This window comes from Myotis nattereri (assembly GCF_964212035.1).
Source record: "Myotis nattereri genome assembly, chromosome: 13".
Lineage (NCBI taxonomy): Eukaryota > Metazoa > Chordata > Mammalia > Chiroptera > Vespertilionidae > Myotis > Myotis nattereri.
In genome coordinates this window covers 56,274,833-56,290,888 of record NC_138088.1, presented here as the reverse complement: position 1 = coordinate 56,290,888, position 16,056 = coordinate 56,274,833, and the positions used below count along the sequence as shown (strand labels likewise).

Below are 16,056 nucleotides of genomic sequence, written 5' to 3'. Positions count from 1 at the left end.
TCGAGGGTGAGAATGCAGGCACAGGCTAGGGAGACAGCACAGCACCGAGGGGAGAGCGATCAAAAACCCAAGGCTGCCAACAGAGAGCCCATATAGACACACAACACCCCCTGCCAGGCAGGTGCCCCAGGCAGGCAGCCCAGCTCCTGCTGTGTGTGGAAGTATGTGTGTGTGTGTGTGTGTCCACGCGTCTCTCTGTGTACAGCAGCCCCTCAGGCTCTTATCCCACTTGTGGGGCTGGGGGCTCATTGGGCTGTTGCATCCATATCTCTGATGGAGCCTGTGTTCGGGCTTCTGGGTGGACAAAGACAGACCGCTCAGGTGGAGGGACAAGTGGACAGGTGGGGGAAGTCAGGCGAGGGTGTTACCATCCATGTCCCATGAACACACCCAGGCCCTCTTGACACAGACCCCACGGTGGTCTGGACCCGTTTGGGTGGGTGGAGGAGTGAGACTGAGAAACTGCAGACCCGGGCTGAGCGGGACAACAGGTGACTACCCTGCCCGTGCCAGGGGCTTGTGTGCAGACCGCCCTCTGGCAGGGACTGGCCTCCCCCAGACGCTGACTGGGACTTCAGGCCACTGCTCTGTGGGTGACGGGGGCAGAGACTAATGGGTCAGGGGGTCAGGAGCCTCCTGGGTCAGGCAGGACCTCTGGGCTGGGCACCCCCTGAGGCTTGGGGGTGGGAGACAAAGAGGGGTGTCCCACTGCACTGTGGGTATTGGGGGGAGAGCGGGGCCTCTCTCCGAGAGCTCAGACATGCTCACACTCGCTCACACACACACACACACGCTTGCACACTCACCTACTGACATTCACAGACACTCCCCACACTCATTGAGGCCTTTGAGGGGAACCTTCTACTGAGTCTTGGGCTGATAGTGAAACCCCGTGGGGAGAGGGGTAGGTGAGTGGTCCTCCCCCTCACAGCTGTCTCCAGGGCTCTTGGGAAAGCACTGCTGTTCTTGACCTTGGGGCTCTTGGGGCCCAGGGTCTGCAGGAGGGAAGGAGGCCAGAGGCAGACAAACAGGGAGACAGAGATATGGAGACAGAGAGACAGAGGGTGGGGGGAGGAGGCCCTGGATTGCCCTAAGACCTAGTTCTTCGCTGTGTTTTCCTGAATTATATTAATGTGGCTGGTTATAAAGCACGTGTAAAATCCAGAGAGGGGTAAAGACAAAGACAGGGGGCAATCAGCCAGCCCTCTGGGGTGTCGCTGCCACACTCATTGTCCCTGCCACTGCCTTTCCCTTTGAAACTGAGGAGCCAAGGACTGTCCTGGGGGGAGTGGACAACCCGCCACCCACTGGGAGGAGGGGACCGGACCCACTGTCTTGTGTTTCCCCACGGCCAGGCGATGACAGGTAGATTCTGTGTCCAGGTCCCTCCCTCTGCTGCCCTGCGGAGCTGGTCAGATGGAGGAGGTGGAGGTGGCTCGGGGACTCAGTGCAGGTTCCAATCCCAGCCGCCACTCCGGCTCTGAGGCCCTCACAGGTCTGTTCTGCCGACCTGGGAGGTGAAGGGTGGGCTCAGGGACCGCTGCAGCCCGAGAGCTGAGGTCAGGAGGCCCCCAGCGGGCGCCCCTGCACGCCTGCCCTACTCCAAGCTCAGTGCTTTGAGTGAAACCCAGCACTGGGCCACACAGCCTGGCGGCACCTGTCCAGGAGCCTAGGCCAGACTTCCCAGGGCGGTGTGGGCAGGAACACCGGGCAGAGCCCCCTCCCCGAGTAACGAGGATGGTCCCGCTGGGCAGGTGTGGAGGCCCGATTCCGGAGGCCAGATGAGGGACAGGGCTCCAGTTCACAGGGGGCCCTGCCCACCACTCATGGGGCCTCCAGACAGACCCCCCACCCACAGGAAGCCTGGCCTCTGTGTCCTGGTCCAGAGAGATATGGAGACAGGGACAGAGGGGTGGGGAGGAGGAGGCCCTGGATTGCCCCAAGGCCTAGTTCTTCACTTTGTTTTTTAAACTTCTTTTCCTGGTTATAAAATTAATGTGGCCGGGGCAGGGCTCCCTGCTGGGTCCAGCCAAATCCTGGCCCCGTGGACCCCAAGAGTGGCCCCTGCAACATCAAACATGCCAGTCCTGGCCCTCCCTCTGCCCATGAGACAGAGTATCCTTGTGGGCTCTGGGAAGACGTGCTTGGCACGGAGCTGCAGTGGACGGGCGATAAGGGGTGGCCTTCAGGACTCAGCACTCCCTCTCTGCTCCATTCCTGGCAGGGGGTGGGGGGGTGGGGGGGTTCCCACAACTGTCTGCTTAGCTCAGCCCTCAGCTGCCAGCCCCCTGAAGGTACCCTGCCATTAATCCTTGGCGGATTCTCCAGGCCCCTTCCCAGAGGGTGGCCCACCGATCTGTGAGACACGGAGACCTCGGTGTCTGCACTGGCTCCCAGGCTGCCCTGCACGCCCCCGGAGTTCACTACACCCCAGGTTACTGTCCACTGTGCTCTCCACCCGAGGGGCAGGCCAGGCAGGGTCCGCGGCCCCTCTCCAGAGCAGCAGCTGAGGCCTGGATCGGGACTCCCCCGGGCCATGCTGTGCAGGCCTCCTCTCCTGGCCTCAGTTTCCCCACCTGTCAAAGCAGGCGCTGAAAATGGCCAACCCCTTTGGAGCCGTAAGACTAAGCATGTGGCTCTGTGACTGTGACGTGGCCATTCCACGCCCACGCCTCCCCCAGAGACACACAAGTATTGGCCCCAAACGGACCAGACAAGAATGTCCTCCCACCAGACGGCCCCCAGGCCCACTCTCAGAGGGGTGATGCCCACCCACCTGACCCGCAGGTCCACAGTGGAGCACAGCTCAGCGATCAGAAGACATATCCATAATAAGTTATCGCTTATCTGGAACTGGAATTAACTGGCTATCCTGAATTTTCATTTGTTAAATCTGGAGAGGACTGTGCTCCAAGAGGTAAAGGGACAGGAAACAAGGTCTGGACCTCAGGCCTCAGCATGAGGAAGGGGACCTGTGGGCTGGGAGCAAGTCAGAGATCCCCGTGGCTCCTGGGCACCTGGGCACCTGGGCACCAGGCTTCCTGAGCAGCCTCCCGACTGGGGAGCAGGGGCCTGAGCTGGGGAAGCAGGAGCCTGAATTGGGGGAGCAGCAGGGGCCTGAGCTGGGGGAGCAGCAGGGGCCTGAGCTGGGGTGCAGGAGCCTGAGGTGGAGGGTGGCAGGGGCCTGAACTAGGGGAGGAGGTACAGGGGCCTGAGCTGGGGAGCAGGGGCCTGAGCTGGGGTGCAGGGGCCTGAGCTGGGAAGCAGGAGCCTGAGGTGGGGGGTGGCAGGGGCCTGAGCTGGGGGACAGGGGCCTGAGGTGGGGGGTGGCAGGGGCCTGAACTGGGGGAGGGGGTACAGGGGCCTGAGCTGGGGTGCAGGGGCCCGAGTTGGGGCTGTCTCCGGAAGGCAGTACAGCCAGAGTGACCAGGGTCAGAGGGTCCTGTGGCCCTGGGTACCCATGGGAAGCCCTCGTGGGCGCTGGGTCCCCGAGACCTGTGCTCCAGGTGGGCAGTTCGGGGTATTGGCCGGGAGGTGGGACAGGCGGGCCGTGGGAGGGGTGGGAGAGGAGGACAAAGAGTTAAGCCTGAGCCCTGGAAGGCCCTGCCTGTGCGTCAGGGCTTCAAGGCTGGTCTGCGTGACTCCCTCTGGGGAGATAATATTGGCTTCTTGATATTTTCTTTCTCTCTCCCTGGCCGTATCAGGAACACGCACCGGCCCTGGGAGCTTTCCTCTGCCCGCCAAGGCCATCGTGCAGGCGGCCCTTCCCAGGGCACCCTTGGCCTTTCCCGGAGCCCCCACCCTCTGGCAGAACCAGAGCCGCTTTGTCTGGACTGCTGACCTGGCAGCCCGGGCCTGGGCCTCCGGGGCCCATCTGAGCACCTGGCCAGAACCTGGGCCGCTGGCTTGCCACACAGGCATGCACACACACTTGCACACACCCCCATGCATACACCCTCACACACGTACATGCACCCTCACACACGTCCACGCACCCTCACACACGTCCACGCACACTCACACACGTCCACGCACCCTCACACACGTCCACGCACACTCACACACGTCCACGCACACTCACACATGTGTACGCATGCTGAGCCTGCCGCTCTCCTCCCCACTGCCTCTGGGGGCCAGCCACCAGGCTTAGCCCAGGTCCTCGGCTGGCTGCCCCCAGGGTGTCCACAGCTGCCGCAGGGCCCCTGCAGTGGCCTGGGGCGTCGGTTAGGACCTGAGAACACTGGAGTGGGGCTCAGCCGGAGACCAGCCAATCCCTGACCACACGGGCACTGGTTGGGCCTGTGGGGCCCTGGGCCCGGCTCCCCTACTTTGCTGAAGGGGACCCAGGTTAGCAGGCTGAGCTCGAGTCCCGGGGATAAGGGCCAGCCAGGGTCAGAACCAACATCCTCCAGGTTCAAGGTGCCTCCGAGGAGACCCTTTCCCCTGTCCTAGTGGATGGAGAAGCCACCGGGCCTGCCTGGGCTGGGGGGACCGTGGGGTGCCGTCTCCCCAGGAAACAAGCCCCAGCCTGTGGCCCACATGAGCTCACTCACTACCTCTGAGTTGGGTGGGGCTGGGAAGGCTCAGTGGACCCAGGATCTGGGGAAGGGGCTGAGCTTGGGCTGCCATCCCGGCTGCCAGGGCTGAGGACAGCGCTGGTCACAGAGGAGAGGAGAGGCAGGGCCACTGCGGGGCCAGTCTGGAGGGCAGAGCGGGGCCCGCAGGCAGTGGGAAGAGTGTGAGCACGCATGTGTGGGTGAGGACCCTGGGTGCGGAGTGGACTTGGAGCCGGGCCCAGAGTGGACTGGGTGGAAGAGAGCGGGCAGGGGCCGTGAGGACCGACGCTCAGAGGCCCTGGGCCTGTGCCCTGGGGGAGCGGAACCTCTCCCTGCCTCTCTCCCTCCCCACGGGAGGTTGAGTCAAATTGGCGGCAACGCTGACAGTTGTCAAATCTGGAGAGGGGGCTCAGGAGCAGACGGAGGGCCTGGCCTGGGTATATGGGGGCAGAGGGGCAGGGTGTGGAGAGAATCAAACCCTCCCTGAGGGCTGGGCGGGCAGGCTGGCAGGGCCACCCGGGGCCGGGGTTCTGAGGTGAGGTCAGCATGTCCAGGTGACTGCCACTGTGGTGTCCACGGGGGCCACAGCCCGTCCACCCCGCAGTCCTCAGCCTCACCGCCACCCCAGCCGTGCAGCCCCCACTCTGACCCGCAGTCCCCTGCCCTCCGTCCTTGGCCTCCAGCCCTGCCATCTGCCGGGGCGGCCACTTGACCGGAGTGAGGGATGGGGTGGGGTCACGGAGAGCAGGTATCACTTGAGCCACCATGTGGCCTGGGACACTGTGGGGTAGGGGCGGAGACAAAGACACCTGAGAACCTGGGGTGGGGGTGGGGGGCAGAGGGGCCTGGGCGGGGTCCTCAGTCTCCCCTGGGCCTGACCCAGGGCTGTTTGGTTCTGTGTGTCCGGGGGTGGAGGGGGGTGAAGACGCTCTGAGGGGGCCGTTCACTGGCCACTTGGCTCGATGGGACCTGAGGAGTGTGTTTTGACGCGAGTGCCCTCAGCTGAGCCGGATGCCAGAGACTGGCGGGAGGCAGCGGCTCTCCCAGACGCCTGAAGGAACACGGGGATTCCCCTTTCCCCCCATTACAGAGCACATGTCGCCTTTACAGAAGTGGCAAGGATACAGAGAAGAAATCACCATTTTTGCCACCAGGGGACCCTGTTCACCATTTGGGTTTCCGTCAGCCTGCGTTCTGGCATCCTCTTACTGACATCACACGGGTGTGCACCTGCCGTCCCTCCTGTGACCGTGGCCTCCTCTTCTGGGCGCCCACAGTGCAGGATGTGGGTCTGCGGCAGCGGTGGTTTCACAGAGGTGCTCCTTCCTGGGCCTTGTCGACCGGGTGTCTGAGTGTCTCCCCGCGTTCAGGCCACCTCCACACAGTGGCCACATGGCCCTGCCAAGCCTGCCGCTTGCCCAGCCTCATCCACGGCTCCCACCCCCCTCCAAGGCTCCCACCCTCCTCGGGGCAAAGATCCCCCCACCGTGACCGCAGCCCACACACCACCCCGTGAACCACTGGCTCCCTGCCCCAGGCCCTTTGCACCAGTTGCTCCTCTGTCTCGACCCCCAGTCCACTCATTCAGTCAGTCTTGGTGGGCACCCGGCCACCCACTCTAAGTGTCAGGCCCTATTTTATTTCCCTCCTCCACCCCCACGCCGCACCAGGCCGCGCTTTCCACGCCTCCATCCTGCCCTCTGCACGCTCTGCCACTGGAGGGCGGGTACCTACAGCTGACACTATCATTCCGGCTTCCTGAGCACAGAGCCCAGCAATCCGCAGGGAGAGGGTCCCGTTTCCACACCACGGGCCCCACATGGCCTGCTTGAAATCACTTTTCTGCCTGGCACGGTTAGACGGTTAGCTTCCCGGGCAGGCACATGCCCGGTCAGTAGGGGGCTTGCAGGACCAACGATTCTCTCTCATCATTGATGTTTCTTCCTCTCCCTCTCTTCCTTCCTCTCTCTGAAATCAATAAAAACATTTTAAAAACTGACTTTTCTGCCAGCACTGAAGCCATTAGGGAGTCCAGGGGCCCGCCCGGCCTGGAGCCCCGGCCCGACTGGCTTGGCGCTTCCCCAGCCCCTGCTCTCTCGAGGGCACACCTGGCCATGGAAACTCGGGTGCACGAGTATTAACAAGTTGAATCAGTTGTTTCAAAATTCAGGAGCTGGAGCATCGGTGGGGGCCCCACGGAGCAGAGCAGAGACCACCAGGGGTCCGTGTGTGTGCCCACACTGGGGCCACCGCCCACCCTCACGCAGGGTTTTGGGCTGAAGTGGGATTCTCAGTCCTTTGCTGCCCAGCTGGGGAGGAGGTGAGGCTGCTGGTCTTTAAAGCTCCAGGTGTTGCCAATTTTTAAAGGATCAAGAAGGCGAGATTTACACACCGGCCACGTGGGGTCACCCTTGGGCAGCCCGTCTGTTGGCCCCTAGGGCGGTATGGGTGTGGCCAGGCTCACCCCAGCCAGGCATTGCCCGTCACTCTTGGGCACTTTTGTTCCCCATTTCTCAAATGAGGAAGTGGGTTCCAGATGTCCAGGCTCCCCGGGCTGGGGGTTGGGGGGAGGCCGATGGCCTGCCAGCTGGGCTCGGGGCAGGGAGTGGGTTTGTCATCACCATCCACATTCACACCTGTGTGCATCCTCATGGCCCCTCATAACTGTTCAATTATGAAATGTCTAACACGTGCGAAAAGACCCGCCTCCCCGCTGAAGAAACACCTACACTCTCAGCTGTCCAGACCGGGGCGGGGCATCGGGAGGGACGGTGGGGAGCTGGCTCTGACTTCTCAGTTCCTCTCTGCGGGGTTACAGCAAGAGGAAGAGGGGGAGTGACCTGAATCTGTACACGCAAGGACTCAGCTGATTCCGAGGGCAGCAGCTTGTGGTCGGAGTGGAGGGGGAAGAGCGCTGGCCCTCGGCGGCGCTCCAGGGCCTGTCCACCTGACTCTTCCCGAGGAGCCGCCCCGGGGAAGCCTCGCGGCTCCTGCACTCAGCACCCAGGCCAGCTTTGTGCTGCCTTCCTCTTTGGAACAGGGACGAAGGTGTTTGTCACCGGGGGTCGCTTTAGCTGACAGTCACTGGGCTCTAGTGTTCTCCATGGTACCTATGTCACCCAGGGGGATGAGTGGAGCGGTCGGCCCTCACGGCCACTCCCTCCAAAGCCTGGGCACTTCTCTGAAGTAATCGCTGAACCAAAGTCCAAGTGCAGAGCGGGCGGCGCCTTCACCCTACAGGACGGGAAGGGAAGGGACTGGCTTCCGATTTTGTCCTAAATTGGCCCCCGAGGCTAGGTTATCTCTAGGGTGAAACGGGAGAGGCACTGGCCAGCGTGACTGTCAGCTGCTTCCTAACTCAGGAGTCAGCTTCTTGGACCTCCACTGAAGCAGGACATCTCCTTCTGGGGGGCTGGAGACCCAGGCCTGAGCCCCGCCTCCAGCCCAGGCCGCGCCCCCTTGAAGCTGGCCTGGAGCAGGCTGGGGCTCACCGAGGCCGCCTATGAGCTTGTCTGCAGCCAGCAAGCCGGGGCCTGCATTTGGGGTGTGTTTGGGGTGCAGTGCTTCTAGTCCCTGGCCTCCAGGCACCTCATGCTCAGCACCTGCTCCCAGGTCCCTGCCAGGGACTTTCATCACCCGAGGCCGATTCCCCAAACTCCATCTTCTGTCTCCACCCAAAGCCCAGCCCTTGGGGGATGACACGCAGGCCCTGGATGGAGGAGGGGGCCTGTGAGTCCTCCTCCGGCTGCCCACCCTCCCCACCTCCTTCCTGCAGCCTCTGGGCCCTCCCTGCCCTGCCTCAACGCACCCCGGGAGGCCTCCCCCCTGGAGAGCACACGCAGCCTCCGCTCAGCGTAAGGCCCGGGGTGGGCCCTCCTGCTTCCACATGTGCACGTGTGTCCGTGCCTGTCTGGCCCCGGAGCAGAGGGCAGCCCCTGGCAGTACCACAGAGGCTGCAGGGAGGGCACAAGCTGTCCCCATCACCTCCTGGCTCCTGGGCTTCTCTTGGAGGCAGCCTGGTCTGGGGTGTGAAGCTGCCTGGGCCTGTCCTGACTCAAGCTCTGGGCCAAGCCCTCCCCAGCAATTTCCTGCCCCTCCCCCAGCTGCCATGTCACTGGGAGCTGGGAGCTGGGGGAGCCCCTCCCCACCTCTGGGTGGATTTTCCCTCTCCCAACACAGGGCGCAATGGGTGCTGTTTGTAGCCCAGATCCCCACAACCAGAGGGTCTGGGCCCCCAACCAAGGCTTACACAGCCACCACCCACGCATGGAGGCCTGGTCCCCGCACCGAGGCCATTGGAGCCTTCCTGACCCTTGAGTCTCAAGGCTGGGCAAGCAGATCCTCTATCTCCAATCCTCTTAACAAGGCCCCGGGACCCAGTCCTGGGAGCCCTGCAGCTCTGACTGTGCTGTGGGGCCCCTGACAGCCGTCTGACTCAGTGTGTACGTGGGCTGTGTGACTCAGGCTGAAACGCTGCCGGAGGCTTGTGGTTCTGAGTCTGATGCTGCTTCTGTGCCATTGGGGGTGGGGGGTGGGCAATGAGACAGTGGAATCCAGGAACTGAACCAAGACTGGGGTGGCCCCCAGCCCGCCAACTCTGGGTGTGGAAGAAGCAGGGAAGCCTGGATGCCAGGACAGAGAAGCCCTTGCCCATCCCCCAGGCAAACTCAGGGCCTGGGAGCATCCTGGCCACACGGACGCACTGCCCTGGAGCCCCCATCTCAGGGCCAGACGCTGCTTGCCTGGCACCTCCCTACGCATCCTCCAGGCGAACTCCTTCCAGGGGCCACAGACTCCATGAGGACTGGTGGGGCCCCATCCTGCAGGCCCAGCTCCTCCTTGGTCCCCAGCACCCCGAGCAAAGCAGCGTGACCCATCCATCTCGAGGGATTGCAGCAAGGGACCTAGGACCACCCACTGAGGGTGGCCAGCACAGCCCCCTGACGGCTCCTACCCGTCCTCATGGCCCTCGGGCAAGAGTGGACCCCCTGGGGACACAAGTTCCTGTGAGCAGGGTCTCCTACAGGACTTCAGGTCGGTGGACACAGGACACCGCCAGCCAGCCGGGGAGAGGGGGAACCGGTCCACGTTCACAGACACAATGACGACAAAACCCCGCAAGGCTCAAGGCAACCAGATCTAAGTCTTCACTTCCAAACTAAGCTGGTGGCACAGCCAGGAGCCAACGTGCAGCCCCGAGTCCCTGGCCTCCCTGGCCTCCAGGCTCGTGAGTTCCGCACACTGCCGCCCACCCCCCGCTCTTTGTACAAGATGTCCCTCAGCCTGCTGGACAGTGTGCGGCCACATCTGGTCGGGGGAGGTCCGCGCGGGTTCAAGTTCCGGGTCTAGTGGACTTGGGAGCCTCTCCCTGAGGCCTCTTGCTCACTGGGGCTCAGTCCCACGCCTGGTCAGCTCACTGATCCGCTGGTCCTTCAGCTTCACCAGGTGCTCCAGCCGGATGACCTTCATCTGCAAAACCTTCAGGGAGACACACGTCTCTCGCCCCGCCCACCTGCCAGAGCCTGGCAGTTGCGGCCCGAGCTGAGCGTCCAGCCAGCCATGCTGCAAGGCCACACGGCCCCCAGTCAGACCCCAGGCCATTAAGGGGACCCCCGGAAAGGCCCTGCGGAAGTCACGGGAGGGGCGGCCTCCTCCCCGCTTGCCGCCGAGCGCTGGCCCGCCGTTAGGGGGGCAGTCACTGCGGATGGACGGTGTGCCAGGTGTCCTTCTAAGAGTTAACAGTCGAGAGCATGTCCATGTGCAGATGACGTGTGGTAGAACCGTCCACTTGAACCCTATATGATTTTATTGACCCCATGAAACCCAATGAAGTCAATTTTTTAAAAACCTGCCGACAAATCTTGCTTTAACAGAAAAAAAAGTTTCATGAAGAAGGGAAGCCACCCCAGCCTCCTGCATCAGGACGGCCACGTCACCAGGCTCCCCTGCTTGGAAGCGCGGACCCACCGCACGCACAGGCAAGTGGAAGAGGGGGATCTGAAAACGCTCATCTGCCCCCAACACCATGTGCAGAGTGAGGTCAGCAGCGGCCGGCCCACACTCCGGCCGAGGACAGCCTGCTCCCGCGGGCCCCGGTGGCGGGGGTCACCAAGTGCTGTCCACCTACCGTATCCTGGCCACACCCCTCCCCCAGGGCCCGCTCCCCACTGTGCAGACTTCCTCCTTGGGCCAACACAGAGGAGCCTGCCTGCCCCACGTGCCCAGGCCCTCAGCTGCTGCCCCCGTGGCCCTGGGCACCTGCCGCCCCACCTGCAATATCCACCGAAACAGCCAGCGACATTCTGAATGGCACGTAGAGCCACTTCCCCCTCTGGGTTGCATAAAGGGGGTTATAATCCCCTTTGTCAGCTCCTGCGTGGCCCAGAGCCCCGGGCTATGTCAGACCTCGCTGAGGTAGTTGCTTCACATCCCATCGCTTCCTCTCTGCTGTTCCTCAGCAAAGGCAGACCACACCGTGACATCACTTCCTGCATTCTCAAGAAAACAGCTCACCAATGGGGAAGCATCCCTCATTTTGGAAAATCCTAAAATTACTAGGCCTACAAATTAGGCAAAACTAGATTTGAATTATTTATCCAAATCTGCTTCTTAATTGCCGGCCCTAGACAAACTAGTTAAAATGTTTTCTCAGATTCCCAAGATGGGGGATATATGTTCTAAATTATTTTAGCAAGTTATTGCTCTACAGTCCATCACATAAATGTTCCTAAATTCCTGCGAATAAGTGAAAATGAGTTATTAGGCTTGGAGGAGGGGAGAAACTGGGCACAGGAACACTTGCTGAGGTAGGTTACAAATAAAATACTTTGGAGAGAGATCAACCAAAGGACTTGTATGCATGCCTATAAGCATAAGCGATAGATGTGGACAACAGGGGGTGAGGGCGAGGGCAGGATTGGGAGGATGAGAGGACATTGGGGGGATAAGGACACATTTGTAATATCTTAATCAATAAAGGGAAAATAAATTTAAAAAAAAAGGAAATTGTAAAAAAAAAATAAAATACTTAAAAAGAAAAAGAAAAAAGAAACAGCTCACCAAGCCCAGGACACCCACCAGGGAACCACCCTGTCATCACAATTCCTGCCGGCCCCTTGGACTCTGAGCAGACCGGTGTGGCCTGCACCCCTCCCCCACCCCCACTGTCTCAGGCCCCAAGCTGCGACCTATGCTCTCATAGGGTGGTCATTCTCTGGCAGCACGGGGCCTGAGCACTTCCCGAACTCAGGACCACTGTGGACCCTTGGTGCCCTCAGGACCAGGCCTGCACCTTGAGGACTATCTTCTGCTCCCTGACGTGGCCCCGGGCCTGCTGTCCATCACATCCGGGCGGTGACGCCTGTAACTGTCTGCAGCCCCCGGAATGTGGGCCCTGGGGCTTGGTATCTGGGGAGGCTCGATGGTGAGTTCTTGGGGAGGGGGCACTAGACTCTTCTCTATGCTTCTGGATGTGTTTTGAATATTCCATAGTAAAAAACAATCCAGCCCTGGCCAGGGTTGCTCAGTGGGTTGGAACCTCTCCCTGTACATCAAAAGGTGGTGAGTTTGATTCTTCGTCAAGACACATATCCTGGTCCGGGTGTGCAGGAGGCAACCACCAACGTTTCTCTCATAGCAATGTTTCTCTCTCTCTCCCATCCTCTAAAATCAGCTGAAAAAAATTTGTAATTAAAAAAAAACCCTAAATGTGGGTTCTCCCTGGTTAGAGACCCTGCTTGCCCCACCCATTGCCATACCCCCCACTATGGGTCTGAGCTGCATAGAAGGGAAAGCAGTGCCTCCCCATAACGCCCACAACCAATTCCTCTACTTCCTGGGGGGTGGGCATGGAGGGTCACCCCGGTCCCCATACCTGGACGGTCTCCTGCAGAATGGCCAGCGCCTGCTCCTTTTCCTCCAGCAGCTGCTGCACCCCAGTGGTCAGGTGCTCCCGGGGCCCACCGGCGGGGTCCCGCCTGAAAGGCAAACACCCGGCCTTTAACCCGGCAGCTGGCAGGAAAGGGTGGCCGGGGTGCAATGGCAGAGGGTTCAAGAGATGGAGCCCACCCTCTGCACGCATAGTGTCCCATCTTCTCTGCCCTCTGACTCTGAAGGGTCCTTACGCCGGAAGGCACTGGGGAGCTCGGCAGGCCTTCGAGACAAGTAGACATGACTCAGGTCCCCAGATCAGAGAGGCGCCTCGCCAGCAGCAGCACACGGGGTGAGGGCGAGCCCACACAGAGTGCGCCATGTGGGCCCGGCCCGGCCTAGGCCGTCCCGAGGTGCAGCCTGGATGCCTCCATTTGGAGATGTGCCCATTGAACAACAGCCGCCCTGCGTGGCCCCTGGACAGAAGCCGTGGGCCCCCACTCAGGATGGCGTCAGGGCCCCTCTCAGGCCCCTCAGGGCGAGCAGCTGCCCTCCTGGAGGCCACCAGCCCCACTGGGCCCTGTGTCACCTGAGGACACCTGCCCTCCCTTGCAGGTGTGTGAACTCGAGGGCACCACACGCCTGTCTGGATGGTGCTGCCCGCTTCCCACACACATCAGGGGTCTGGGTACTACCAGCGTGGGGGGTGGTCGCGAGCCCCAGCCACAGTCCATCAGCATCCGCACTGCAGACTCCTGGGTCCTGCAACGATTTCAGAGGTTGGGCTGTGAGAGGCAGCCCAGCAGGGCTCACACCCGACCTCGTAGCCAACTGGCCCCCCTGCATGTCCCAGCCACAGAGGGAGGGGCACGGGAGGGGGTATGGCCGGTGCGGGCCTGGGGACGAGCATTGTGAAAAGGGAGTTTCACCGTCCCAGATGGGCCAGGGGACCAGGGGCTTCATGACCACTCATTTCTTGCTTTCAGTTTCCCACTGGCAGACGGCAGGCTCAAAGGCGGTACGTACAAATGCACCGACGAGCACGCCTGCGCCGGGTGGGTCCTCGCGGACAGCGCCGTCCACCACCTTTTCCTTCAGCGCGCACAAGATGGGCTCGATGGCCCCGGGCGTGTTGGCCACCACCTTTCGGATATCCCCCTCTGAGACACAGAAACGCAGCTTGTAAAAGACTTTCCTGTGAAGGAAGGGGGTGTGGCCCTCAGAGCAGTGCGCCCCGGCTCTCCTCTCCGCGGAGGGGACGCTGGGGCTAGGGCTCCTCCTGGCCCTGCACCTGCAGAGGCCTGTGGCCATCTCGTTCCCAGCCGCCCCACGAATACTGGGTGCCCTGTGCGCTCAGGCCTGGCGTTTCCAGCCTGGGTCCCCATCTCCCTGATGGGCATCTCCGGGACACTGCACGGTAGAAGTCACCTTCCTGCTTGAGTCACCCTCGGCTCTGAGGAAGTCTGAGGTTCACCTCCAATGCCCAGGACCTGGCTTCTCACCACCGCTGCCGCACACACCTGCCTGCAGCTGCCACCTCCCCTCCCAGCCTCCGAAACAGGCCTCGACCCTGCAGTGCCTCTCAGCCCCAGGCTGGGCGCAGTGCCCTCGGCAAGTCTCCAGGGACTCTTGGTGGATCCGAATACGAGTACCCTCCCCATCCAGCTCCAACCCCTCGGGTCACCACAGGGCTCTGCCCCCTGCCCCCACGGCAACCCCCTCCGCACCCACAGGTCGCCTCCCATCGCTGTCTGTCACTTGCTCAGGGGCCCTGCCTCATCCTCCATTGCACTCATCACACCTGACACATCTCCTTTATGTGTCTTCCCTCCAGACCAGTGACGGCGAACCTTTTGAGCTCGGCGTGTCAGCATTTTGAAAAACCCTAACTTAACTCTGGTGCCGTGTGACATATAGACATTTTTTGATATCTGCAACCATAGTAACACAGAGACTTATATTTTTGATATTTATTTTACATATTTAAATGCCATTTAACAAAGAAAAATCAACCAAAAAAATGAGTTGGTTGACACACGTGTCATAGGTTCGCCATCACTGCTCTAGACTCAGCCCCATGGAGGCAGAGGTCATGTCTGCAGTGCCTGGAGCAAAGCCCTGAACCCTGAATTATTGTTGAGTGAGCGGTGTGGTCGGCATAGGCGGGACACACGGTCCGAGGGCAGGACCAATGCCCTAGTGAGTGAGTCTCAAGCTAACCAGTGCTGTCCTCTTGGTGGGGAACCCCCAGGAGCCCCAGGTTGATGGTGAAATTCTGATAGGAACACGGATACTGACATGGTGTCAGGGAAACCCATAGCAAGGAAACAGCCTGAGAACCTGTCCTGGAGACCAGGAAGGGTGGGGGAGAGGGAGTCCCCCGACTCCCAGCGCCGACTGGGGGCTCCAACAAGAACAGGCGGGGGGCGGAGAGCCTGCCTGTTGAGGGTGCTCCAGTTGCTGAGCTTCTGGTCCGTGTTGCAGGTGGGGACATAGTTGTGCAGGTCCACGAGCCGGGGGTGGTAATGCTTCACAATCTCCGCCAGCATCACTGCGGGTGGGGGGGTGGGGGGGGGCAAGGTGAGCCTGGCCCGCCCAGCTAGGAACCCCTATTTACTTCCAGCCTCAGTCTCCATGGCCCCGAGGTGGATGAGGACAGAGAGCGGAGTCCTGGGGGAGCGATCACTGGGACCAAGGTGTGGGTGCTCCAGGGGGAGGGGTGTGGAAACCGGGTTCAGAGGTGCTGGAGGGAACCCCGAGTTTGCACCACCCGCCCCAGGGAATGCCGGACGGAGGAGGGGAATTGCCGAGTAACGGGGCTGAATGCACAACGCGGCCCCTCTCCGCTGCCATCCTCCTCCTCCTCCCGGGGCGTCAGTGCCCCCACTTGCCCGCGTCCTGCGCATCCCTTTAGGGCGCCCCTCACACCCTGTTCTGGGGTCTTCAGCACTCTGCAGGGAGCCCGGGGAGCTGGGACACTTCGCGAGACACCGGCCCTAGCCGGGCCATCGCGTCTGGCCGGCCACATCCCGCTCCGCCGGGGCCCGTGCCCCCTCACCGCCGTCGCTGAAGTCCCGGGCCAGGTGGCGCCTGGGACGGCTGAGCGGCAGTCGGTCCAGCCAGGCGTACAGGCCGCGGAGCGCCAGGGGAGACGGCGGCGGCGGGGCCGGGGAGCTCGGTCTGGCGGCGCCCAGCATGGCTGCGGGACTGATTGTTGGCCGTTGCTAGGAGACGGCGCCGGAAGGGGCGGGTTGTTGGGCCGTTGCGGGGAGACAGGGGGCGGGGCCGGAAGGGCGGGAGCTTTGTAGGTGAGGGTGGACTTCAGTGGTTGGGCTGGGGCCAAGGGTCAGTGCGCCCAGACCGCTCAGTTTGAGGGGGCGGGGGTGTCTTATGATCACGTCAGAGAGCAAAGAAGGTGAAAAGCCGCCGTCCTTGAACAGTGCACATTTTATTTTAACACGCGTTGGAACCTTAACTATTACAAATTGAATTCCACCCAATAAAAATCTCCAGTCATTTAAAAGTTGATCAATAATTTAATCGTAAAACCATACCTTTTTTTTAAATAGCAGGGAAACAGGCTCTGAAAATTGAGGGGCTTGCAGTCTGGGGGTGCCGGAGCACACCAGCA

The 16,056-nt window shown here is 61.5% G+C and overlaps 1 protein-coding gene across 1 annotated transcript; it reads right to left on the bottom strand.

The window, feature by feature from the left end:
• Positions 1 to 9,687: 9,687 nt before the first annotated feature.
• Positions 9,688 to 15,622, bottom strand: LOC308529359 (sperm flagellar protein 1-like; the record flags this gene model as incomplete). Its single annotated transcript, XM_081105425.1, has 7 exons — positions 9,688 to 10,034; positions 12,430 to 12,532; positions 12,624 to 12,708; positions 13,121 to 13,187; positions 13,452 to 13,620; positions 14,865 to 14,976; positions 15,484 to 15,622. The coding sequence occupies 7 exons, from the start codon at positions 15,620 to 15,622 to the stop codon at positions 9,939 to 9,941; spliced, it is 771 nt and encodes a 256-aa protein (XP_080961551.1). The 3' UTR covers positions 9,688 to 9,938.
• Positions 15,623 to 16,056: the final 434 nt, after the last annotated feature.